Source organism: Nothoprocta perdicaria, unplaced genomic scaffold (assembly GCF_003342845.1).
Source record: "Nothoprocta perdicaria isolate Ctin4 unplaced genomic scaffold, notPer1 scaffold_511, whole genome shotgun sequence".
NCBI lineage: Eukaryota > Metazoa > Chordata > Aves > Tinamiformes > Tinamidae > Nothoprocta > Nothoprocta perdicaria.
In genome coordinates, this window is record NW_020455768.1 from 90,717 (window position 1) to 118,653 (window position 27,937).

At 42.6% G+C, this 27,937-nt stretch overlaps 1 protein-coding gene across 1 annotated transcript; it reads right to left on the reverse strand.

Annotated features, from left to right (window-relative positions):
* Positions 1 to 1,183: 1,183 nt before the first annotated feature.
* POGZ (pogo transposable element derived with ZNF domain) lies at positions 1,184 to 27,937 on the reverse strand. Its single transcript, XM_026048136.1, has 18 exons — positions 27,784 to 27,937; positions 21,405 to 21,529; positions 14,298 to 14,473; positions 14,040 to 14,148; positions 12,942 to 13,121; positions 11,842 to 12,045; positions 10,945 to 11,054; positions 10,412 to 10,746; positions 9,466 to 9,620; positions 8,843 to 8,943; positions 8,257 to 8,403; positions 7,294 to 7,428; positions 6,588 to 6,760; positions 5,915 to 6,055; positions 5,222 to 5,281; positions 4,813 to 4,925; positions 3,910 to 3,934; positions 1,184 to 3,795 (listed from the first exon to the last, which is right to left on the reverse strand). The coding sequence occupies exons 1-18, from the start codon at positions 27,843 to 27,845 to the stop codon at positions 2,211 to 2,213; spliced, it is 3,936 nt and encodes a 1,311-aa protein (XP_025903921.1). The 5' UTR covers positions 27,846 to 27,937; the 3' UTR covers positions 1,184 to 2,210.

Here is a 27,937-nt window from a genome sequence, read left to right on the forward strand (position 1 = left end):
ATGTCCTTTAATCCTGGGTCCTCCTGCAGCAGCCCCAGCTCACACTGCATGCTGATCTGGACAGGTAAAAAGCCAGCAGCTCCTGCACAAGTYACCTGCAGGCAGAAGGAAAACACATCTTTATATTATTAAGAGAGCTTTGGGAAGAAGTTTTCGCTAAGGGTACAAACTTAGCATTCAAATAGGTCCTTAGTGACAAACTTTGAGATTTGACTGGAAGGACGGGGGCAGAAGCTGGATGGGGGGGCGGCTGCAGTTACGCTCAGGTTTTCTGTAGCCACTAGCTTTAGGCTAAGGGAGATCTCCATCGTTCTGTTGCGCTGCTGGATTTTCAGTTCAATAACAAGCTCACGCTTCCTTTAATCCCCTGCTGGATGAAAATCGAAACTAAGGTTGAGGTGTTGAATGGTGGCTGAACTGGACAGTCCTTAGCTTTGATGATGATATAAAATGAAGCTATGGTTTCGTCTTCTACTTGAGATAACGCATTAAAGCTTAAGCTTTCAATAGAGCRCGGGAAAGGTGCCTCAATAAAGATAAAATGCATTGAAATAATTAACTAGAATAACTAATGATGATTTCAGATTTTTTTAAAATCTCAAGCAGGAGACAGAGGTTGTTCCATTTACCCCGCTCTGTAGTTAATAAAGAACAACTAGGGGTTGCAAGAATGTAACTTGGGCAGAATTCTATCTTAATTGTTCGTGACACATGAACAATTTAATTCCTGTCCCCCACGCGGGTATCTTCAGGACCTGTTAAACCGCTCCAGGTCTCCTCCCCAGCAGAAACCAGGAGCCAGGCAGCAGCCTTGCCCCGTCTGTGCAACCGAGCTGCTGGGGCAGAGCACGGCAGGCTGCCGTTGGCGGCGCGCACTACAAGCAGGCACAAGCGTTCAAGAGTGCTTTGTAAGAAAAACACGTGTTTATAAATCCATTTCCCTGGTTTTATTAAATGTTCCACTTATTTACAATTTAAAGATGAACCATTTACAGGTCTGCACATGCTGCCTTCCTGCTTTCCTTGGGTAATAGGGCAGGTTTGCAAAACCTCTATGGAAACAGGAAGGTGCAGGTGCTTCCGATTTCTGTATGTCAAAATGCTTTCTGTCTATACCATAATACATACAGTTAAAAAACCCTCAAACATGCAAAATGTAGAAAAATTTAAGCTGGCAGTGAAAAATAAAAACAAAAGTCTTTTTTTTGTGCACATCACAGTTTGTTTCATTAAATCAGATTTCTAATTCTAAGGAACGGGGTGTCTGATGCCACTGGTTAAAGCGGGTTTATCAGCTAGGAGTAGTTACCAGGTCAGCCTGCAATGGTCCATATGGTTTCAACTCCCCTCTAGTGCCCAGGAGGATCAAGAGAGACCTGACTTTCCTYGTCCAGCAGGAACCCTCGGGCAGGAGCTTTGGAGCAAGGCGGATGGCAGATGGTTCCCAGGCTGGAGGAGCGGAACCAGCGCCCGCTGGCTCAGGAAGTCACCTCCACCGCAGGAGCTTTGTAGCCTGCTGCACCCCGCTCCCTAGGCGGGGATCTCGCTTCAAGCCCAGCTCAAATTTGAGCGGCTCCTGAGAGCCGTTGCTGGCACCGAACAGGCAAAAAATCCCTTCGCTTGTGTTTTTTACCTCATGCCTCACAAGCAAAATAATTACTCAATAAAAAAAGAAAAAAAAAGAAAAAAAAAAAAGCGATGGCCAATTATAGAAGGTTCACACATTAAACAGTAATTTATATCTAAATTTACCACAGAAACCAAATCTCTGGGTCAAGTGTTAAAAAACAAAACAAAAAACAAAACAAAAAACCCAAAAAACCATAAAACAGTTACCTGTGTTAAGACAACCAAAGAGATTTATATACTGGTTCATTAGCTACATTTCTTTTCCCCCTTTTCTGTAGAAATGGTCACATTGACAATGTATAATTCAAAACATTTCTGCACAATAAAAACAGAAAACTATGATACAGTGAGGTAAAGAAAACGCAAAAATATTCACCCACAATATATTTTCAGAAAATACCAACACAGTGATTTCTTTTAAAAAAGCACAAAACTTATAAATGAACAGCATAAATGGCTATTTATCTGAGTGATCGCCTACGAATTTCCTAAACCCACAAATCCACAGGGAAGTGTAATGGTCTCATCCAACATTTATTTAAAAAATAACCCTTTCCGGATCACGAGTTGCAGATCAGTGCTCAGATTTCCATCAGATCCAAGTCGGCATCTTCAAAACCATAAAAGGATCCAGTCTCGCTTTCCCCTTCGAAGAGCTGCTGGAGGATTTCCGGGTCTGCAGCCTCCTCAGCTGGGATCCCGTCCTGGAGCTCGGCCTCCTGCTGCTGCTGCTGCTGCTGCTGCTGCTCCTCGCTCAGCTTCAGCTGCTCCTCCAGCGAGGCGATGAGCTCCTCCTGCATGTCGGCGTTGCGCGCGGGCGAGTTGGCCGTGCCGTCCGGCCCGGGCAGCACGCTGGCCACCAGGAAGGACTGCTGCACGAGCTCCGGGCAGTCACTGATGACCTCCAGGACCTCTGCCAGCCAACACAACACCAGCTGCAGGAGGATGTCTGAGTCGCATGTCGAGTCCGCCATCTCCTTGGCTTGCTCTTTCCACTTTTTATGCAAGAAGCTTTTCACAGTCCGCTTTATACAAACATCTAGAGGTTGAATTTTGGAGCTGCAGCCAGCAGGGACAACAGCTGGCAGAGTGCTGGAYGCGCTCAGCAAAGACAGGACCTCTTCCGAGAGGTGTGTTCGGTGGCAATCCAGCACTAACATGCCCTTGCTGTTCTGACACTCTGTGTGCTTCTGCCACACTCTGGACGCCCACAACTCCATGATTTCATCATCRCTGTAGCCGTTTTCCTTTGCTTCCAACAGGATAGATTCTGGCACGTTGGCAGGCTGCTGTACGTGACCCCTGTAAACGACCAGCGTTGGGAGGACGCTACCGTCGGCGAGGATAGTGAGGATGACGTCGCACCAGGGCTCCCCRGTACCCACCGTCTGCAAGGCGTTCTCCTTCCTGTCATCGCTGCACAGCACCTCCACGTCCAGGAAGAGGGAGATCTCATCAATGGCCGCGATCATGGAGAGAGGCAGGTCTTGGGTGTGGATCTGCCGCTGCACAAACTCGATGAAGCAGCCGGCACTTTCCTCCACGTCCTTGGGGAGGGGGCGCGCTACCGCCCGGCAGGTGTGCGTGCTGAGATTGTGCCGCAGCATGAACCTCACCGCCCACTCGTAGGAGATCTTGAAGCCACCTTCGAGGGATCGGCCGATCTTGGTCGCTTTCTGGAAGAGAGTCTCCTCGTTTACAGGCAGCTGCTGCTCCCTCTGAGTGAGCACCCATTCTGCTAGCTTCTCTTCAGCCTCCAAACTGAGGTACTTGCCCTCTGACAGAGATGCCAAGTTTTCTTCTTGGAAGGCTTGAAAGCGGCGGAGCCAGCGCTTGATCCGCCTCTGGGGGTTGCGGAAGTGCTCCGCCGCCTGCTCGGTGCTGCAGCACAGGGCGAAGAGCACGACTCGCAGCTTCCTCACCGAGAGCTGCTCCTTTCTGCCCACCGCCCCGGGCTCCTTGGGGGGCTGCTCATCCTCGGGAGCATCGATGTTCAAGCACTCCTCCTCCGGGCAGAGCAGAGGTCTGRCACAGGCTGCCAGGGCCGCTTCAGGCTCCAGATTCTCTTTTGCAGGTGACGTGGACTTTGTCTTCGCCGTAGCAGCTTTGCTGGGGGAATACGTGGGGAATACATTCTTGGTGCTTCTGTCCTGGGGCTGGATATGCCTTAAAAGAGAGAGAACACGGAAGAAGCCTGAATAAACCAAGCAAACAAAACTGTTGAGAAAAAAAATAAAGAATAAATAGGTGATGGCAGACCAACATTTACAAATAGTTTACCTGGAATGTGAAATCCAAGTAGACCCTGTTAAAGAGAAAGGAGAGAGGATGGGGTGGGGTGGGGGTGGGGAAAAGAGAGGGAGAGAGAAAGAGAGAGAGAGAGAGGGAGAGAGAAAGATTGGGAGCTTAGCAAACAAACAAAAAGCACAAACAAAGAAAAAAGTCATCTTAGAGAGACGAGCATCAGTATCGCTATACTGTCTGTTCTTCAAAGTATCCCAATATGCTGCAAAAATAACTGATATTCATCCACCCATTCAAACTCCCACCTCCTACCATGGAATATTTGCACTTAAGTGAAGCCAAATATGGAACTAGTACAGAAAACTTAGCAGGGCAGAGCAGCAGCAAGCAGCAATCAGCAGAGTCCAGCTGCAAAACTCCACGTGCCTTTGAAATCACAGAGCTGAGGTAGGAAAGCTTCCCTTGGGCCAGATCACTGCAAGCAGTGCCCCAGACTTTTGTAAGTGGCTGGAAGAATGGCTGGAATGCCAGATCTGGGCCATTTTCAAAGCCCAAAGAGAGCAGCTGCTTAAGGCCTCTCGGTGTCATGGGGGTACAATGGTGTCTCAGCAGAACAGAGGAACTCGCTGACACCTCTGCATTGTCTGTCCCTGGGAAGATGTCAGGAGACTGGAGTAACTAGTGACACAGCAGAACTCCAGAGCTGGTGTCATTTAAACCTAAACTCTCAAAATCTCCGTAACAATTAAACCACATTCAGGCAGTTAGAGAACACCCATGGCACTATGTTTTATAACATTCAACATCCAGTAACCTCTTGGCCAAACGCTACACTTCAAAGTATTTGATCTTGAGTTTATGAATAGATGTATTATGTCCTACCCTAATCCTAGATTTCAAGTTATTGCAATTTCTTTTTGCTCCTTTTCAAACTCCTACCTCGGAAAATAATGTTACTAAACTCATGCGATGGATTGAAGACCAGATGTTTTGCCATTGTGTCACCTTCTGATGTTACAAAGAGGCAGGAGGAACAGGACAGCTTGACACCGCTGGAAAAAGAAAGAAAGAAGTGAGTTTAGCAGAAGTATCACATAGGAAAATATGTAGATCCTCCCCACCAACAACTAGAAAAAAAATTCACCCTCCAGTGTACACAGGCAGCACCGCCTCCCTTAAGCAACAAACTCCCACCCAAAGGCAAGGGGAATCTCAGGTAATACACTGCTCTTAATTCAATATGTGTTGAAAAAAAACACAGCGCATGTTCTTAAGAAGCAAATCATGAGATCTGGAAAAAAATGCCCATTAGATTCCCAGGTAATTAAGATGACAAGTTTTCCATTACCAGGCAGTATAGTTTTTAAACAAAGCCAAGTATTTAGGACTCTTCCGAGGAACATGATTGCTGCAAGACAAAAACAGTGTAAATGTCAGATTTGATCTGTATATTTAAAGAAATATGAACACATGCAAAAAACAGCACATCTACTCAGATAAACCCAATCCCTCTTTTAATACTATCTTGTTTGCCAATTTTGCTTTCAAGGAAATAAAAACCTGTGTCTAAATGGAACAACTTGGTATCAATTCAAAGTTGCTTCAGGTTTTGAAGCAACTCTTTTGCCATCCTGTTCTATATGTGGTCCTGTGCAGACTACAGGCTCGTAAAAAGATTAAGAACAATTATGCCATCCTAAGRTGAAAATTCTGCAAGATCCTATAAAGACCGAAAATGTCAGTCCTTTGCAGCAGCATGAGGTATCCACATCATGAGCTATTACTGCAGTACTTCAGAGTGAGTCTTACAGCTCTTGCACTGTTTTCCCCAACCCCTTTGAAAGCATCACCCATATTTGCTATTAAAAAGTGCAACACGTCTAGAGAGAATCTTACTTGCAGTAAACTGCCTGTGGTCAATTGGAATTTCATGATATTCCTTTTACTGCAGTGTAGGGGATAGGGACATAGGGATACAACTGCATTCAAAAAAAGGAGRAAATTCTAATACAGTGTCCAAAGAAATATTCTTAAGCCGTACTTGATCATGTGGTTGGCGTAAGCTCTGGAGCAGCAAGTGCTGTAACGACACAGCGAGCAGTGAACGTAGGTGGGAAAGTGGTTTGGGAAGTCAGGTATCTCGAAGCTGCACTCCAGACAGGTCTGTCTCCCCAAGACACTCCTAAAGACAAGAGGGGACATTTCCATCAGGGGCTGAACAAAGGATCTTCTCATTTAACACAATCATTAGCACACGAAATTTAGCACCACATAAAAGATCCCGGAACAGTCTGCAGTTGAGCTGGTCCTGTCTTCAACCCTATCTACCTAGGACAGCTGAGTGCCAGACTTAACATTCCCCACTTTGTAGCCAGGAATACTTGATTTAAGTTTAAGAGTGGCCTCTGGATTGTCATTAAAGATTAAGAGACACAGTGGGCAGAAAGCCCTTCAGCAGATTCCACTCTCCCTACAAAAATGCTCTGTAAACTATATTTCAAAATTTCATCTTAAGGGTTTTCATAACATGACTTAATCCTGTTCTTGTGTCAAGCTGAATTCTGACAAAAGCATTTCTTGGTAACTGGTGAACTTGTCCAGAGCCGAGAAGCAAATTCCTCAGCACTGTGACATTAAAAAAGAAAGAAGAAGGGAGGGAACAAATTGCATTTCCTTTAACAATTAAAATTATAAACTTAGCAACAAGCTCTGACATTTTCTTCACTGCTCTCTTCTGCACGTTCCTCTGGACAGGTGGATACAAGAAGATGGGCTGAGGATCTGTCAAAGATGTCAACGGAGCAGTTTCCTGGCCCATGCCCTGGGCCAGGTCGTTTGAAGATATTGGCACTGATCGTGGCGGTCCTCTAGATGCCCTGATTGTAACCTGCAAAGAACAGATACAACCAAGAGCTCTTAACACAAGGTTAACACAATCCACCACAACTCAGCCTCCTCCCTTTGAAACAGTCATTAAGAATCTCAGCTCTGAGACCTCCTAGAACAAAGCTGAGCATTTCCAAGCATAATACAAGTGCAAGACACAACCTGAGCCCCAAAGTGTCTGTTTTTCACCTAATGACTAGAGAGAGTCAAATCAACTAGTTCAGATGCAGATGCCTTCCCTTGTAGGTATCCTAGTTCAGGGAGTTTTATCTCCCTCATGTACCACTTTCAGCTCCATGCTCTCTGGCTTACCATTTCTAGGAAGAGAACAACCAACTAAGCATAAACCACATGGACAGAAAACAAAGTGTCAAATTCCACAGTCACGGGGACAAAGTAAGTGGCACAAATGCTGCAACTGGGCTTGCAGCAGTAAAAGCCTCCTGGCTTTTAGGTTTAGTGAATACACATGGATATAGACACAGATATTTCCAAGGAAACTGAAGAGGATCATTGTTAGCCTGGATTTCTTACCTTGGTTCCGGGTTTCAGTCCTTCAAGTTGCTTGGGCTTTCGGAAAGTTTTGTGGTGCTGCAGCTTGTGTTCAATTTTATCCTTGGCAAACAGGAACTGCAGTCTACACTTGTTGCAATGATAAACACTCTTCTTCTAAAGCAAATGATTCAGAGTTCAGTTTAGGGAGACACAACTTGCAACAAAACAGGTTGGGAGAGGGTGTTAAAAAAACCCCAACCCTCCCCTGCCAAAAACTTCGTTTTCTCTGTGGGGTCACCAAGCCCCCAAAGTGCCATGGACCCAAGTCTCGCGTGTTTAAGCCCAAGGCAGGCAAACAAGAGGAGCAGCGTGTGGAAACRGCAACCCTGTCAGTAGCCTGGCCTCCACCTCCTCTGGAAATCAAGGAAGGGCTTTAAGGGCAATCAAACTGGCACTTGTTAAAAGTGCYCCACGTGCAGGTCCTGAAAGCCATGCTTTAGCTATACCCCCACAAAATACGTTGTCCGTATAGGCAACATATATGGAAACAGAGCACCAAGCCACAAAAATGCATTTATTTGTGTGCAAACAGCATCATTTGTGTTCCGGAGATTAAAATTTCAAATCCCAAATGAACACAGAACCTCTATTGGTTAATCATCACACGAAGCGAGCACAGTCCAGCAAAGCACGGTTTTTGTGCTAAGTAACAATATTCTATGCTACTCCCAAACAGAGGTGGGGAAAGGGGCAACGCTTCCTTTCTCTAGCACAATCCTTATGAAAAGTCTGCAAGGAGAGCATAGAAATTGCATTTGTTATGGAGTGAATATGTCATTTATTTAAAACGTTCCTTCCTCCAAGTTGCTCCCAAGCCCCCAGCTCATATTCAACTGTGATCATGTTTGTAAAAACCCACCCAGTCTTTGGAGAAACCACCTTCAACAACGGCAGCAGCAACAAAAAGCAGACGCACATATGCAAAGGCTGCAGCCTCACTACCTGATGCCTCATGAAATGCTGCTGGAAAGCATTGCCGTTCTTAAAGACTTTGAGACAATAAGGGCAGAGCAGGTGCCGAGTGTCTTCGTGGATCATTCGGAAATGGCTGTCCACTTCGGAGTAGAGCGATGAACGATACTGACAGACCTACAGGACAGAAACCATCAGCGACCAAGTCACATGGCAACTTCTTGTATCTACCATCGCAACACTGAGATTGCTACTGCATGGTCTTGATGCTCAAAAGATATTTGTCAATGGTGGTTCGGAACTAAGTCCCAAAGAACTTGCTAGCTTGTAAATTGTAAAATACCAAACTTACTAGCTTGTAAATTGTAAAATACCAAACTAAGTAGCATCTATTCAAAGCAGTCTGCATAAAATGCACAATGCTGACACTGCTCACACAAGAAGGAAAGAAGTGACCATGTCCCAGGGTGGGGGAAATGCAGCTAAGGGCTGCATAATAAGGGCTAAAGCTCTTATTTAGACCACGATGAGCTACAGGCTTTGCTGGAAATGCCAGCTTTCCCCTTACGCTCTAGGACGCCTTTGTGAAATCCAGTTCCTCAAACCCCTTCAGTACCTGACAAACATATGGCATCTCCCCAGGTTTGTGTGTATCCTTCATGTGCTGTAGAAACATCGGTTCACTCTCAAATGCCCATTCACAAATCTTGCACTTTGCTGCGAGAGAAAGGAAAAGCAAGTTACAACTTGGGGGGGGATCAGGGCTGGAGGGGCGCACAGAACTTAAAATGTATGCTACAAGTTGCAACAAGTTGCTTTGAAAATATAGTSCCGTTATAAAAGCGAAACAAAAAAACCCTAAAGCATTGCTAGCTCTCAACATTTTGAATTGGCTACGCAAAAGAACATATTCTAAGAGTTCTCCAAAAAGCAGAAAAAGTTCTACCCACCATTTAGTTTAAGAAAATAAGTAGTAAAGCTTCCTGATAAGGCAACCCCAAGTGACTTTGAAGTATAGATTTTTTATCGGCAAGTTAACCACCAACGAGGTACTACTGAGTTTGTTCTTTAATTGTCAAGAATATTTTAAAATCAGCCTGAAAAATACAGTATAGATGGATTTTTCTACTGACCTACAAAACAAGCGTACTACAAAAGGCAGAACAGAAGTGTCCTTTGTCCAAAGACTTAAAACAAGACACAACCCCCTTAAACCTAAGCAAACAACAACCAACTTACTTGTTGATTCATAGGGACTGTGAACATTCTCTAAATGACACTGTAGCTGGAACGGAGTGGAAAACTGCCTGTAGCAATGCTGACAGATGGTATGGACGTCCACCTCTCCATTCTGCTGGTCTAGCTCAACATGGTGCTTCATATGATTCATAAACCTTGCAGAGGTGATAGAAAGTGTGTGAGCATAAACCCCAAATCTGTGTGTCTGTAAGGCTGACAGCCTCATGAGCACTCACCTGACTCCTCAACCCATATTAGCATTACCTTTATTTGCACAAAGGATTTAACAATAAAGTTAAAATAACTGTAGTTCCAAAATAGCATTAGAAGCAGTTTCTGTCTTCCTACCGAAGTCAAGCAAAACCTCCCTCTATCCAGAGACCTCCCGCTTTTCAGAAGGAACTAGAGAAGAGATCTGGCCGTGCAAGGGTTGAAATAGTTGAGCACTTCTGATCCTAACGGGGAATGCTATTCACCACGATAAGCATTTCAACTCAAAAGGAAGAAAAAAAAACAAACAAAAAAACCCCAAACCACTGTTCCCGTTATTTCAAAAGAAGAATGTACAGCGCCTTACTGGGAAGAATACACTCTATACAAAAAGATTTTCTCATCAGCTCCCTCTTGTGAAACGGTATTGAATAAAGATGAGGAGAACAGTTYGTTCTAGCAAATAAAATTCCTTATCGTTTTAAGACTAATGAAAAGTAAATGAAGCTTCTCTGCTGAAGAGTATTCTAACCATGCAACCATCCAGTAAGTTTTACCCCTGACTCAATTGTGAGAGAACAGACAACTCATCTCACCTTTTCCTGCTTCAGTTCTGGGCTTAACCTACTGCATGGGAGCTGTAGCACTTGATGGACTGATGCTCATAACTCATTTTAACTTCGGGAGATTAGAGGCATTCAGCACACTGCAGGCTGTGGCACACCGTTCCTCTTACCGTATGTTGTTCTTTAGCCTCTTGGTGCAGTGCGGACACCTGAAGGAAGTGGGAACCTTGGGGAAGTTCAGCAGCTGATTCACTTTGCCACCATCTCTGCCGTAGTAGAAATCATCCACTAACATAATRAGCTTGCTTTGGGATGAGTCAACCATGTTTTCATTTGGCTCTGGAGCTTTAGCAGGGGGGGATAATGCAGGAACAGGGGTAGAAGAGGGTGGTGAAGCAACAGCTGTATTTTTTTCTGGTGAGGGTGGCTTTGCAGATTGAATATTTGGTTCTGGCTCTAGAGATTTTCCTTTCTTGAGGAATTCAACCATTTCAGGACAGCAGTACTGAAAGAAAAGCCACACAAAACATCAAACTGAATCTAGGAAGAACCATAGATATTTTTAAGGGTAAACGGTCAAAAATTTGCCTCTCAATTTCGTTCTTTTAACAGAAGTCTCTGACCTAGGGAGAAGAACTAGTCTTTGCCCGCCACGATCACAAGCAACTATGAATTAACTGCTCTTCTTAAAACAGTTACTTACACACATATGTCCTCTTAAAGCTTCAGTGACTCGAAACTGGGCATTGCATCTTGGGCAGACCTTCCTGCCACCGTCTTGCAAATCAAATGTGGTAATAGGAGATGAGCTGACTGTAGCAGGAAAAGCAAAACAAAACACTAGTAAGAAAGAATCCTTACTCTTCATCTTGACACTAGGTGATCTCTTGCAAGTACTGAAATACTTGAGTTTCAAGGGCTATGCTTYAAGTACTAAACTAGTCTGGAAAAGGAAGCCCGAGGAAAAAAAAAAAGAAGGAAGAAAAGGAAAAGTAAAAAGAATGCAAACTCCTTGTGATCTGCAAGATGAAATACACCCCCATTAGCTAGAGCAACAGGGGCGTCTCAAAACTAATTTTAAAATGGGAAGATCAGTGTAACTGCTTTCCCATTTTCAATTAATTCTTTGGCTTCTTCTCCTYATTCACTAGTTTAAATGCCTCATCTTCATCTCCAGCAGCAAGTCAAAAATCAGAATCTGGATGATACAAAAGGCACCTGAAAACAACAACTTTTGGACTCTCGAACACTTTAAAGAATGTTCTTCCTTTGGAAGAAGTCCAAATTGAATCGTCTTGCCTCCTTGTGTAGAGTATCTCTGGTTTGTGCAGATAATTTCCGCGATAACAGGATGAACAGCAATCATTCTGAATGCAGAATAATATAAGATTCCCAAAAAAACACAGTTACTAGATAAAATAGATGGCAAGCACATAGAAAATAAGAGCACAGCTCTTTAAGTGTTCATCCCTAGCACGAAACCACCATAGTTATGAACGGCATTGTTTTTTCCTCCAGAAAGTACAGGTCTGGACACCTGTATATTGCCAGGTTCTCAGCAGAATCAATCAAGTTATAAAACAGCTACTGCAGACCGTACCTTTTAATGATGAAGATGATGAAGACTCTGCAACACTCAATCTCTGCGAGCCATGCACAGGGCTGCTGTTAGAAACCACAAGTGGGCCAGGACTCTGGCCTAAGGAGGGAATCGTATTCAGGGTATTCACTAGCTTAGCAACCTCGTTGCTGTTCTCACCAGTCACACCAGGTCTCTTCACGGTCACAAAGCTCGCGATACTCACTGCCAAGAGAAGGAATAAAGAGAGAAATGAATTAGGAACAGGTTAAGACGTGATGCCTACGCAACACCCACCCGCAGCTAGCACACCTCATCTCCCGTTCTTCCCTTGAGTCTTCAAAGAGGACAACTAAGCCACCAATTCCGATATCCAGTGACTTGAAGGCTGGTGAGAGCGGCAAAGAACATCTCCCTACCCTTCTGGTTACACTCTAAGATATGAGCCATGTCCCATGATACAGAATATTAATGGTCACAAAAAGTTTATTTTCTAAATGCAGTCATATATGATTTTGATCACTTAAAAGCTAAAAATATTCCGACTACTTGCTGTGTGAAGTACTTTTCTAAATTGTTTGTCACTATTCCTGAGCAATCAGTTGACTCATGAATTCAGCCAACATAAAAATAAGTAAAATGGTTGGTTTCTGCCTGTGTTCATCATCTGTTCAGCTTTAGCTTGCAAAAAAAAAAAAAAAAATACAGGGCATCAATGAACAGTATGCTGCACTTGGGGGACTCTTAATTGGTGATCTCAGAGCATTATGCAAAGCAGAATTTAACTGGTCTTCAAGCCAGACTGGACGCTATGGCAGAATTATTTTCATTTTTTTTTCATATTGGTAAGAGAAATGAAGGGTGAGTCAGTCACAGAGGCAAAAAAATAGAACCTAGGCGTTCTGACTCAACTTCTGCATTCTAACTGCTAAGCCATATGCTTGAAGATCAAATGCCAGACAGTGTTATACACTCGAGTCCCCTTGCTTTTCCATGGCAAATCTTACCTAATTTGGGGTTAGTAGCTTGACTGGACTGCCCTGGCTGCTGCACAGTTAACTGTCCAAGTGTTGTTGGCTGCGCTGAAGTAGGAGTTGTGGAGGTGCTGGGAGTGGACTTACTTTGCTGTTGTGCCTGGGACTGTGGTACAGTGCTCCTGATGGTAAGCGTGGCCGGAATGACTGTAGTGAAAGTGTTGGTGGTGGGTCGGACCGGCATGGTTGTACCTGGTCTCACCTGGGCCATTTGAGAGAACACTTGGGGAACGCCAACTGTTGGTTTAACAAACTGGGTACCTGGGGCTTCAAAAACAAAGTAGATCAAATAATCAAACTTCATTCCTTGCTCAGAATTTTCTGAGTGCAGCCTATTTTCCATCACTGTTGAGCTCCTACAACTCCCAGTATCTTCAGTGGAAGCTACAGAAGTTCAGCACCTTAATTTCCCTTCCCAAGTGGGATAAAGTTGAACAAGGATGCAAAAACAGTGATTGTTAGGTGAAACTTTCAGGCACAAGTGATTTATGAACTTAAATCCTGATAAACTTCRTAAGTCTCACAGTCCTTTTCTCTAATGGCTCATGGCCTTTTATGACAGAAAAAGAGTGATCCTATGGACAGATATTAAAGCTTGTGATGTGAGGCTTGGGAAATTCAGTTTGGGGAGAATGAAAGGTGACCTGATCCCTATTCATGGTTGCTTTATTATGAAGAAGCTATCCAGTGACATATGGATTTTTGACCTGGCTGATGGAGCATGATAAGATCTGGTATAAGAAGTTCRCATTGAAGAAAAATACTCCTCAAGGTGAAGTTTGGTTTACAGGCAGTAAGGGACATGGCTTGGGGAAATTTGGAAAAGAAAGACGAGTTGTAAGGAGCCTGTCATAGTCTGGGATTTTGGAAGCAAGTTAGGTGGCTTTTGAAGAGGCTGGATTACATGGAACTCTGAGGCAGATACTGCATCCAGGTGGAAGACCCCTACTCTGCAAAGCACTTCAATGCTGTGATTGAAGGGCCCACTCTCAGCTGTAAAACAACTTGCAGAATTGGTAGCACAGATAAAGGAAATCCCAATTATTACAGAAATGGAAAATCCTCATCTTCAGCACTACCAGATATGCAGGTGAAATACAGACTTCAAATACAGACTTTTTTATTTTTTGCTAGTCTAAAAAGAAATATGACAGAGACGCAGCTTTCATTAGTTTCAGCCCTTACCTGGGACTAGGGTAATGGGTCTGACTGTTTGACCTTGCTGCACATTCAGAACAATTCCAACTTGATTCATTGTGTTTTGCACAGGTCGCACATTCCTCACAGGAAATCCCTGCATTGAAACAGTTACCATCAACGTATCAAATGTATTTTAAGCACTTCCAGTCTGAGCTTTCTACACTGAAATAGATCATTTACCTCTTGAGTAAATCCCTTCTTGGGGATTCCCATGAATAAAGTGGGGTCTACCAGAGTACTCACCTGGGTCGTTATGAAGATGGGCTGGCTGGTCACTGGAGAGTTTGTCACATGGTTGGCATTCTGCATGACCTGGACAGGCCGTAACACGGGCTGGGTCACCATCGTGCCCAGGCCTGAGGATGGGTTCTGTGCGAGGATGAGAGGCTGTCCACCCTGCTGAACAAGTGGATTGCCAGCTGGAAGAGAAACACAAATATAAACAGTCACACCTGCCAGGTAAAAATCTGTGCTTTCCTCACGCAATAGAAATGGKTTTTTTTGACAATATCCAACCCTTCTACATATTAACATTCCTATTTAGACAGGATTTTCAAAGGCTCCTAGGAACTAGGTGTTCAAATTCTTCAGCTTTGAGCAACCTCACAGCTTGGATACTCCTCTCCCGCACGCTCTTTGAACACACCCGCAGCTGTTACACAGCTGCTTCAGTTTTCCTAGCCCCATTCACTACAAACTGAAAATCCAACTGCTGCCTGCACAAGCCACCATCCAAGCCGCAGCAGCACTGCCTGCAACTGTGTCAGCCTACAGAGTGCTAACGCTGCCACCACCGCCTCGGATGGACGGATTTTCACTGGATACTCCTAGTACAGAACCGCCGCTGGCAGACGTGGCCACCCGATGCTGTTGGTGCGAGACGCTCTCTCCAGCTGCACGCTGCTCTGCGGCGCGTCCCCTTCACCCCGCGCGCTCGCGGCCGCCCACCTTCTAACTCGCCCCCTCAGCAGACGGGCAATATTTGCACAGCGTGAGGAAACCAACTCAGGAAGGTTGCCCAGGGCAGGGCTAAAGCAAAGATCGCAACGTTTCCCATCTCCTCCCATCTCCAGGGACTGTCACCCAGAAAATGAATAAATAATTAGTATTCCTTGTGCTTCCTACAAAGCAATTTACCCTCAATTGTTTTTCCCCACTAGTTCTTCATTTCACAAATGCCTACTACAGATGACATGTGTCTGGCCTGAAAGAAAAGGCCAGAAGCTCATGGTAGCGAGCTATCAACATGCATGAAATGTGTTCCTTCTTTTAAGCATCATGCACAAAAGCAAATCATATATCTATATATCTATCTTAGTAGCTTATCTACACAGGTATCTATGGATATCAATATAGATTCTCTAACAAAATGCCATCAACAGCACCCAAATAAATATTTCATGCAGTYGTGTTGACAAGTTCCTACAGGCGCTTCTTCTTGCCAGTATTAAAGCATTACGGAGAGGTCTGTGCTGAGAAGGACAAACTCCTGACTAGGCAGACATGAGAAATCCTCTTGCCCTGGTCGCAAAACACAAACCAGCACTGGTGTGGTGGCCAAAACCAGTGAGGCTACAACAGCTACTTATCCTAAAAGGACCTCAGGTCTCTGTGGGGTTTTATCCACATGTTCTCTATTTTTCTTTTCCCAGAGCATGTATGGTGTCTTAAGCACAAGAAGGATGAAATTTCATGCAACTGTGTTAGTCCAGGAAAGAACTCCTGCTGTAAGACAAAATGTTCTGACCAGAGGCAAACTGCTTCTTTTAACAAAATATGCTGTACACGAACAGCCTGGATGCTGCCTGACTGGCAGCTCTCAGTGTACACAATCCAAATATTTTCATGAAGATTATATAGGCAGAAACTGTAGGGTGATGGAAGAATATATCAAAAGGCCCAGATCCAAGCAACACAACTGCTTGGCCCACATCTTGTCTAGCTTTTCAAGTTCCTTAGCAAGGGCGCTGGTGGAAAGAGGAGACATCGGTTGCCACTTTCAGAGAACGAAAAAAATATCCATCAGCAAACACAGCCTCTAACTGAGGGAGAGGATGGAAATGTTGAGTTGTCATAAAGGCTGACAGTTTATCTTGGACCATTTTCTTCTTCAGGATCAAAAACAAGGAATACAAACCCTGCTACGCCTGAACTCTGAGCATGTTTCCTCCAGCTCCGCAGATGAAAGACAGGACACGTGTCCTTTGCAGGCTGATACTGCTCTCTGAAGAGGGACAGGGAAAGGATGGAAGGGGTGAGTAGGAACAAGAGACAAATTGACTTAAAGTGCAATTTTGGCAAGTTACAGACGTGATCCGTTCAATATTCCTGAAAATAAAAACATGATTATCAAAGAGAAGAGAGAGAAGAGACAGTGCAGTTGGGAATGAGAGGAGGGGAAAAAAAGAAAAAAGAAAAGAGTGGGGGGGGAAGAGAGAGAGTGAAGGAACTGTGGAGAGTTGTATGAGGTGCTGAATATTTACATCCCACCCAGCATCTGACGAAGGCCCAAGCGCAGGGCATTAGCAGATCATTGTCTCCTCCTCAGCGGCATCAGGGTTATCGGGCTGACAAGGAGCGCACAGTCCCGGCCAAATCTTTCAAGGAGTGGAGACCTTGCCAAGCGCTGGAAGTCTGCTGGAAGAGACTGCAAACAACAGTCCTTCATTGTCCCTTGAGCRTCCAAGGAAATCATGAAGACTGAAGCTACGAGGACCTCATGGTTAGTACAGAGGCTACCRCGAAGCCTCAAGCAGAATGCGACAGTCCAGTTTCCATCTCCTTCTGGCTCCTTGGGAGCTTACAAATCAAATGGGTGGACTTGTATCAGCTTAACAAACAAGAGATGACATTGGGTTATAGTCTATTTTAAAGTAGAGACCAGCTGAGAAAGATCTTCTGGTCAAGTCACTCCAATGACTTTCGATTCTTTTCTCCCAGTGTGGGCTTGGTGGGTCCCTGTCATGTTGATCTCTCCTAAAATGMTATCATTACTAGACAACACAACAGCAGAAGCATATACAAATACTCCAATTCCTTACCAGAAACTGCAGGCTCTTTGCAGTGTGGTCAGGATGGGCACAGTTGCATGGCAAAAGTTTTTTTCAGGCTTTGGTAGACTTTCATTAACGAGACTGATAAGTCTTCTGGTGTAGCATGTCCAAGAGCTTCTCTTAGATTGCTTCCGAGAAGATTTGTTAGGTTTCCACAGGTCCTGGAACACTTTAAACTCACCAGACAAGACAGATGTGCATAGATTCACTATTTCATCTAGGGAGAATGAGGAGACCATGGCACAAATCAGCTGCTGCAAAAGAACAAGTTACATTCTTCTCTCTTCTCCTCCTGCCTCTCAAGCGTATGACTTTTCCAAGTAGCTCGCTGGAAGCTGCTTGATTTGCTTCTTTGAGTAGAGCGATTTAGACCTAATGGCAGTTGACGAAGCAAGCCTCCTGAAGCAGGCCTGAACACCTAGTCCTGGAAAAAAGTGATCCTTGTGAGACCTAGGCCTCTTCCTACACTTCTTGAACTCCTCCTTGACTTCCAGTATGCTACCAGGAAGGTAAAGTGTAGACATGTAGAAGAGGAACTYTCTTATCCTCTTTCCCAACTAAGCATAGCCAGGTTGCAACTAGCAAGACTTCTTTACCTTGATGCTCCAGAAACCCCCACGAAGATGATCTGAACTTTACTGCTGTCCTTTCCAAGAGAAGGACGCTAGCACTAGGTCCATCAAGGAGCCACTTTGCAGGGTGAAAATCAGAGGTACTGACATAGGAACCTCAAAGTAGAACATACCAGGCTACAGAGGCCATCATGCCACGGCTCCCATCACCAAGATAACGCCAGAATCATCAATAAACAGTTAGGACTGATGTCAGCGTGCTGTGATTTAAGGTTATGATACGTTTGGACTTTGAGTTCAATAGTTGAGCATCAACAGAACTCAGGCTTAGAGAGAAGGGTAGACAATAAGCCTGGGTTGACAACTCACTTCTGCGATGACTTTTGTCTCAAAGAACACCCTTTGTCACAGCTGGCAGGCAAAAAGGAGCAATGTGGGGACACGTCATTAACACTTTAATGGCAGGTGATTCCAGTATCAAGTGGATACTGGGGCCTAGTGACAGACACTTCTAGGTATCTGAGGAGCCTTTTATCAACTTTAGGTGGCTTCCAAGCACTCTCAGTCCACCTCGGGAAGTATGAGGCACAACCGCTCCGGAATGCATCCTTCAAAAAGCAGGACCTGGGAACAAGGCTAAGAGAAGCTGCTGCTCTAACGCTGCTACCTAGATGAAAGGCTACCTCCCCCCGGTGCAAACACCCACATATAACAAGTGTAAGAGAAAAAAAATGCTGATGGAGTCAGGGGAAAGAAGGGATCGCAGGGCGGGACAGCAGGGAAGCATTGCAAGCTTCCCATCACACTGACACAGGCAGCAACTTAAACACACAAGTTCTTCTCATTTCCTAACTTAAACTGACTTAACTACACAGTTAGGCATTTGTTGCATGCGTGATTTAAACACAGTRTTTTCTTGTATAATTTCTACATTTTCAGTATAAAAAAAAAGAGTATTTTTGAGATTCCTGTTGCAAGAATTGAAGGAATCTGCAATGGAGAATTATGAAAATGAGTCAAGCTGTCAGCCTGATGCGTGGCGTGGCACCCATCTCATCCTGGTCAACAAGAACAACCTTTTGGGGAGCGGAAGAGGACACTGTTGCAAGACACCCACACTATAACCAGCTCGCCATGCAGGTATACATGACCACAGGAAGGAACCACCTTGAGCACGCCACAGGTATAGCCACAAGCAATCCAAAGAAATGAAAGGCAAGGGGAAAAGGGGCAAGGGGAAAAGGAAGGAAGGATCCATTCCACTACTCTCTTCGTTCAAAGGGGAGCTGGAGTTTTGCGTATTTCAACATTACCAAGTACAACATCCCACACGGGAAACTGAGGCAGGCGGTTGGTTAACAAACAGTTAGCTGTAAGGCTCAGTATTTAGCAACTGGGATGCTGTTGTTTAAGGAAAGGATAAATTTTAGGCCTGCAGGCTGGCACATGGTGAATTATATCCTGGAGGGAAAAAGACCAAAACAAAATCTTACGCCGAGACACGGATAGATTTGACGGGTCTTTTTCAGCCCTAACTTGGAAGTTTTTTTTAATGAATGTAAAACAAAATGCCAGATGACAGCCATGAGCATAAAAACAGTTGCTGAAAGCTGGGATGACTCCAGACACAGCTCGCTTCATGAGTGCTCCACATAGTCACAACTTAAACTGGGATGTGACCCTCAGTTACTGGGCCAGCAGAGGCTGCTGGCACTGAGAGGTGACAGATCCCTGTGGCATTTTGCCACTCAAAATCCTTGCCGGTAAAAAGCCAAAAAAGATTCCCCTGCAAGTCACAGCTATGTTGTAGGGGATGGTGGGCCTTAACAAGCGCAGCTACTCTTAGAGGAGAAGGGCTGGCTCTAGGCTGGAGAACTTTGTGTTGCTTTTAAAGTGAATGGGCCCAGCCGCATCCATGCAATCACAAGGAGAATTTCCTCATCTATCGCTAATTTAAAGAGAAAAGCCACGTGGAAACAACCAGGAAAAACTTAGTCTGCCAACACAACGTTCCTAATGCCTAGGGGGGTTCACCTGCATCCCAAGGGATGCGAAAAGCGCAAGTGCAACCACCCATCAAGCTCATGCTGCAATACACAACCCCGGCTGAGGCTGCAGGCTTGGTTCCAGCAATACTAACAGAAAAGATTTCTCAAGTCAGAAATCCTCTGCATGTGGAAAGTAATTTTGTCTAGAGACTGTGAACATCCCATCTGTCTTCCAAAGATATCAATACATACCTTGGGAAATTTCAGGTTTTTTCCTAAGCATTGTCTCCTGACCAAAGTAAAAAAAAAAAAATCTACAGACCCTGAGATCACAGATGTATCACGCAGTGATAGCCACAACGCACTTGGAGTCAAAGACATTTTTAAGACACTTCCCAAAAATGTATCATCATTTCAAATAACATAAAAATAACCTTTCTCGTTATCCATGTTTCTGATAAAGTTATACTAAAAATGGTACTTTTTAATGAGTTCGACAAACATATTTGTATAGCTTCTTAATCCTAAAGGAGTCTAAAATATTTTATATTCCAATGTATTARATAAGTTATTCAGAGAGATTGCTTATGTTATCTCTGAAAAGAAGCAAGACAACGCTAACAGCAAAAGGGCCACCCAGCCYTTGGACAGAGTTATTCACCTTGAGATTTGGCCAACACACAAGTTTAACAGTTTTTTTTTTGCAAAACAGTGTCCCCAGCTGTGACCATGAGCAGACGGGACCTTGATTTTACATCTTATCTAAAGGGTGATACCTCCAGTGATAATTTCCAGTAATACCCTGGATTTCATTTCGAGCAGAATGAAAGCAACTGCTATGCCCTGTAGCCCCTGCAAGCTTTGACAGGACTCCCACCAAATACTGTCACCTTTCTGTTCAGCTTGTGCAAACTCAAGTGCTTGGAGCACCTCTATTTATCATTTCCTTTTTTTCCCTTTTGTTTTTTTCCCTTGGGGGGGAAAAAAAAAAAAAAGCTCCAAAAAGTTGAAGACTTCCAYGGAGACCCTTTAATTACAGCAAAATATGCAGAACACCTACTGCTACAGAGTTCAAAACGCTGATCACCAAGAACGCTTCTGCAGTGCTTCACACAAACCTTGACATTTAGGACTGCCACCACCGAAGCAAGAGAGAGAGACACCAAATCACCAGCGCTACCCCTGGGCCTACAAGATCCCTTCTCTGTTCCAGATATTAAACTGCTACTTTGCTTGGTCTTGCCCAAATAGCCAGGAAAAAACAATGCAAATGCCTAAATGAAAGCCTAATTTATTAAATATGCCAGTCTACTTCACCCACACATGCAATAGGACRTGAATTCTTTTTCTTCCCTACACACCAACTCAAGTACTTGGGGAAAATCAAAAGGAGAGTAAAGTTTTGTTTTTCTGGTTATAGAACAGGCTTTATTTACTCTTGTATTTTAAATGCTCTGGCGCTGTAACAGAATGGTCCAAATTGTGTTGATACCAACTGAAAACCATAGTCAAAACCAAACAAAAACCCCACACTTCCATGTCCTTACTTAGCTAGGGCTTCTTAGGCCCTCCTGTTAGCTGGTCAAACGCAGATCACCATTTATTAAATTATTCATTAACAGGTATTTTTTGTTGTTGTTTCAAATAAGCTTACTGGAGAAGATATAAGCAATCACTGCAGTTTCCCTTACATATCACACAACTATAAGTTGGATAATTCTAGACTGAAATAAATACCCGTAGCAGTTTTATCAACCGAATTATAGTCCTCAACAACAGAATCTTCAATCACATCGCTGATTTTCTGCCATGGCTCCAGCTCCTCCTCCTCACATTCCATAAAAAGGTCTGTATCCGCCATCCTGTAAAGGGAAAAGAAAAATCTTTTACCGGAGGAAAAAAATAAAAAAAAATCTGTGCTTCGCCAGGCAACAAAACTCTCATTAGAAGTATTTTTATAATTCCAGCACTGCTTACAATGGTTGTATTTCCCAATATGGGAGAGGGGAGGGAAAAAATGTATATTTTCCAGTTCCTATTTATACCTCACATTACAGAAATGAATCCACATTCTAATTTAATTGGTTGTCTTTCCTTTTCCAAAAGGAATCTGTGAGATTCCCTCCTGCCAAATCCTTATAATTTCAGGTTTTATGCCTCTCCCAAAAAAGCCAAATCTACTAGCCTGAAATCAGAAGTCACTGCCCCATAACCATAAATAAAATCGGGCTGAAAGAAAGCAGTATTATGGTTCTGCTCAATCTTTGGTCTGGAATATCCTAGCACTACCGTCAACAGGCACGTGACAAACAGAGATTAAAGATTCAAGCTCAGAGGGGTAGAAATGTGCTTGCAAATGTGYGGGCAGTCCTTGGCCAAGCTGAGATTCTTTCTCCAACCAAACGTACACGCGTTTCATCTCCTCCTTGTTTCTACAGCCCTTCCACAACAATGTTCTCTATTGCCAAGCACCCTATAGGACACCTCATGGAACAGGAGATTTATCAAAGATCTCCAAAAAAGCTGCTTTGATCAATATTACTGATATCTAATCAATAAACATACATTTCCAATCACGTTTAGACACCTTTCAAGCCATCATGCCAAGGAAACCAGTTCTTCAAGAACTTGCTGTGCACTCTTTAATCTCAATGGGATTTAGCTAGGAATTATWAAAAAAAAAAAAATCCACAAAACCTGAATTTCCTCATTTCCCACCTAACCAAACTCATTTTCAGACAATCTGTGTTTTTAATAGTCACAGAAAACAGCTTTGACCAGAAGAATGAAACACAAGAATGCTTTAAATTGTTGAAACCGAAAAACTTCTGAATGCAACTATATATTGCCTATATGCAGCTATATATGATTGCAAATACTTTTAGGAGCTTCCATTAAGATATAAAATAGCGGTTCTTTTTACTAGCTGGTTTGTCAACACCAATTTGAAATACGCATTTAATAAAGCTACCCCCATGCCTCACCACATTCTGCTTTTACATTTATGGTGCCGATTAAGGTTCTTGTTAATTTACCAGAAATAAAGCAGCTCGCTCTGAACATGGATGCGACAAAGATTATTTCTTCACTCGGCGCTTCAAGTCCTTTTCAATCCATTTTTACACCCAAGGCATCCTTTCTGGATGGTTGGTCTTTATGGTTCCTATGCCATAACATTGCCCCGAGCGTAGCACTGAGATGCAGACCAAGCGGACAGTCCAGASAGAGCTACAAAAATAGTCTAGGTCTAGGAAATGTGACCTTCCAGAAAAGATGGAATTACCTGGAACTGTTCAACCTACAGAAGAGATTATTGAAGATTAATCATCATCTTCGGATGTATAAAAGACTGCTGCAAAGCGGAAGAAACAATCTGTTCTCCACATCTGTATTGGAAACAAGAAATAAGGGCTCCTATCGAAGCGCAGAAGATTCCATGTCAGACATGTGAAAAGCCTCTAGGAATAAAGAACTACATCCAACTTCCCAGGAAGGCCAYGAAATTTCTACCTCTGGATGCCTCTGGAAACAGGCAGAGCTGTAAGAGATGCTACGTGTAATAGTGGGAAAGCAACCCGCATTAAATGAYCCCTTGGAGTCATTCATTACTAATGAACATAAATATCACTTAGTTCAAATGAGCCCAAACCAAACATATCCAAACATATCCTCGTGAAGAACGTGCTAAGCAATAATTGCTTAAATATTTCCATTCAACTTTTCACAAATATCTGCCTAAAACTGCTCTTTTTATTAAAAAAAAATCTGTCACCAATAATGAAGACAAATAGCCAATTGAYTTACAAAAGTCTCTTACTTGTCAAATAAAATTATATTAGTATACAGAAATTACACCACTAATTATTTTAATAATTCTAATATACAAGTAACCAAGTGTATTACCTTAGGCTTTAATATTCCATTAAAACAGATGAAACCTGGGCTTTCATAAAGCTAGGCAAGAAGCTGTGAACGAGAAAGCTCTGCCATCTTCACAAACATGGAGAAGGAGCACATGTATGAATTCTTTTCCTGGGGTTTTTTAATTCTTTTGTAAGAAACAGTCACATTTTTTCATAGCACTCATGCTACACTTCAAAGACATTACTAGCTTACTTATATACCTAAAACCCGCACTATGTTAAATATATATGTGTGTGTATATATGTATTATTAATATAATATATAAAATATAATAGTATTATTATATATTATTAACCTCATCTTAAAGATGGGAAATTGAGTTTGGTGAAATTAAACAACTTGCCTAAGAGTCTGCTAGATGTGGGTGGCTTAGATATAAAACTCAAGAAGTCCAGTCCTGTTCACTTAGTGTTGGAGTCTGTGTTAACTCACCTATAAAAATAAATAAATAAAATTGGATGACAGAGGATATGACAAGATTCCAAAAAATAAGACTCTGAAATACAGGGACATTCTAGAGAACTGCTTTGTAGGGAAAAGAAACAAAACCCAAATGCATACAAACAGAAAAGCCCACAAAGAGTCTTAAATATTATTTTCTCTGCCTGTTGGTGCAAACTTCTTTTTTTTATAATGATTACATGACCTTAACAAAAACAGCCAAGAACTCTCATGAAGGGCTTGAAGGGATGCCCATGAGAACTGCTCTGTAACTACGTCCTCCTGCTTTTCTATAGCCATCTCACAGAAACATCCAGAAAAATAAATCTATGTAAAGCTTCTAGGACAAAGCTTCTCTCAGCCAGCAGAATAATGGTGATGCCTAAAACAGTAACTATTTGTCTGGAATCATAYTACTTCATGCCAAGCAAGTAACAGCGCCTTAATACTATAGCGATGGACAATCTATAAATAGCTGGGATAAATAACCTGATCTATTAATTAAAGCATGCCCACGTGTCTATGGGGGAAGGTTAAAGTTACAGAGAAAATCTTTGCAGGCACTGTAAAAATATATTATTCAACACCTAATAACTATTCAAGAGACGCAAAGACAAAATGCTAAAGAGTCCGTAGCTACAAGCTTCTTTTGACACTAACTCGCATTATGCGCAGAGCATTTCATCTGTTCACATCAAGTGAACTAAGAAAATGTCTCTTCTATAATGTAACAGCTTTGCTTTTCAGAGCTTTGATCTTGAATATTTTTGTGTGTAAAAAGCCTTTGCTCAATAAAATGATTAATCCCAGTGATAAATACTCTACATTTTGCTTTTCAGCACATAGTTGGCAGATGCTTGGTTGAAAAGATGGATGCCAAAAAAAACCCAAATTATAAACCATGCCAGAGATACCACATTAAATAAAGGGGGTTGAAAGAGGTTTTCTTCCCCACTCTAGCTGAAAATGGGATAAAATCATTCAGAGAGCGAGCCAATCTATTTTTGTGATATACGGATAATAAAGATTTTTTCCCCCCTTTTGGCATACAACTAGACACATCAACTTATCATGAAAAATGAGCATTTTTTTTCCTTTTCTTCTATGCAGCACTGCAAAAAATCCTACCTAGCTCCCTCACAACTATAACTGAGGCCTGGTCCAGTATTTATTTACCATAATTTCAGTATTTATTTACCATTGAACAACTTCTATGCAGATATAATCCCTGCAGACTGCCATTATTGTCTTAAGAGAAAATGAATAAACAGCTAGAAAGGACAACACATTTCACTCTGGTTAAAATATCACTGGTCTTTCCAAGCTCCAAAAACATGTCAATAAATAAAATACTTATTTAATCCAAGTTCTTCACCTAAATGAGGTGGCAAGGCAAGTTTCCATAAGACAAATTTTAGCTCATTTGCAGCAAATCAGGTCCGTATTGTTTTCTATTATCTAAAGCACCTGTGGATAGCACCTTTCGCAGGACAGAGTAAGGCAGCTGTGCCTCGCTGAAGTGATCTCTGAGATGTGTGGTTATATATTTAGGGTTTTATTCACAGCTTGAGTTTATTTGACACAAAGCAAGCAAGTCATGGCTACATATATGCTGTGTGTGCATATATAAACACACTTCTTTCTAAAAAGAACTTCAGATTAATGAGTTGTTCCCAGTGGTCTTCAAAATTCACGATAGTATTGCTGTTTAAGCTTCATTTTCTACACCTTTTAATTCAAAAAAAAAAAAAATATATATATATATATATATATAAAAAAAAATCAGTAGTTGTCAGGGCACGGCTGGTGGCGCAATTTCTGCCTAGTGGGTGAAATCACCTGCAACACAATCAGTCTAAGGGATGTAATAGTGGGTCAGAAATAAATAGGAACTACATTGGGCAGGTGACTTGATAAACAAAAAGATGGATTTTGTTTGAAGACAGAGGGAAAAAAAATAGAGAATGAGAGAGAGAATGAGAATATTATACCCAAATGTCCCAGCTTTCTTTCTACTATGCCATGTTACCTGCAGAGTAGCCACTCCACTAGCAGAAAAGCAGGAGTAACGTCAAYATGTTGCTTAGATGAACAGCAAAGTTTCATCAGAGCAGTGAAGGACCCAGGAATCCTAAAGCCAACCTCCAGGGTCTTAGTTTAGGCATTAGTTATTTTGCCTTTTTATGGATGGATATGAACTCAAGATTAAACAAAACTAATCTTTCTACACACTGATTGGGTTGCTAATTAAAATATTCCCTTCAACAGATTCCACCAAYCCTTCAAAAATGCTAAACTAAGGCTTTATTCACCAATCCAGCTCAAAGTGCTTCTTCATGTGAATTTGCCACGTAAAAACAGACAAACATGTGCTCAGAATCAATCCAAGTATCAGCACAGAGCCTAAACATGACTATTTTTTTAAGACAAAAGTCTTAACTGACTCCATGGGGAACCACTCACAGCTGATTGTTTGTCATGAGGGACTAGATGAATGTTGAAGAAATGCAGATAGGCCGGGAACACACTTTGAAGATGGGACTTCCATTTCCAAAAACCTGCAGCTCACCAACTCCAATTTCAGTGTCAGGGTGACTCCTCACACAAAGCTGCCACTGAAGTCAATGGACCTTTTTCATCAGTGTTTTATACCAGTTTTGGACAGAGTTGGTAGAAAGAAGCCAGAGAACAAAATCAGTGGCAGACAACCTCTTTTCCTCCTCCTGTCTAGATTAGCTTCAAGATTTCATGGTCATAATGCTATCAAGATATCAACAATTACTACAGAAAGCTGAAAAAATCTGTGTTAAGAGTTAAATTGACCCTTAAATTTTCTTGCCCACTTGCTAGAAATCATCCCCCATTCCCTCTCCMAAGGATAATCCAGAAAAGAATATTAAAATAATAACAAATTTATTTAAAAAAAAAMCATACAAACAAGCTTAAGATGTTTCCCTGCATTCTAAGAGAGAAGATAACACATAAATCATCTCCTCTTATCCAAAATCTCCTTTAAAATTCCATCTTGTCTCTACTATGTCCTTTTATAAATGCGCAAGCTCAACAGAGCCACTGTCTTGTTTCTTTTCTTGGGTTTGCTAATATACACTTGAAGGCAAGGGAGGTAACTTTTTAAGAACAAAGTGGCCCCATGATGCTACATTATGTGCAAATTAATGCTATGATAAAGGTTTCCGCTGTCAAGACAGACTGCAATCCATTCTTTGGTGGAAAAAAAAATGGGGGAGAGCACAATGTTCTTCAATGGCTTTAACAACTGGTATGATCTAACACTGATAATATCTAACTGATGAAATATATATTGGATTATGATTATTGCTGATATGGTTATTCATCACCAGCAAGACCTCTGATGGAAGAGGGCAGGTGAGAAGAACCACACAGGTCGAATGCCAGGGAAGAACAGCTACACCCTTCGGGCCAAGGTAAATCTTTTGTTGACTGATGTGGTTGACTTGACTTTGCAAACTACTTAAATTACTTTAAAAGACATATTAAACTTTCTATGGATACTATTTTCTGCAGTCTTACATGTCTTACTAAAGGCTTTGAAGTATGCAATGCCTACTAATTAAAATGTATTATTGTTACACACTCTATTATCACGATTACTATCTGCTGTGAAGTTTGAACTGCAGAACAGGGGRAAAAAAAAGAATCATCCTGCTTTTGGTATTTGTCTCTACCGACTGTCTTAACACTTGAGCATCTTTGGTGAGCCGGGGGCTACCTGCAAGCTGCGAGCACAGGCTTTTGTGAGCAGCCAGCACGCAGCCCTCCCATCGCTTCCATCCGGACGCAGGCGGGACTTGCGTGAAGACAGCTCTAGGTCCTGTGACAGTATCGAAGCAGCTGTGGGCATCATACACACTAACAACGTAACC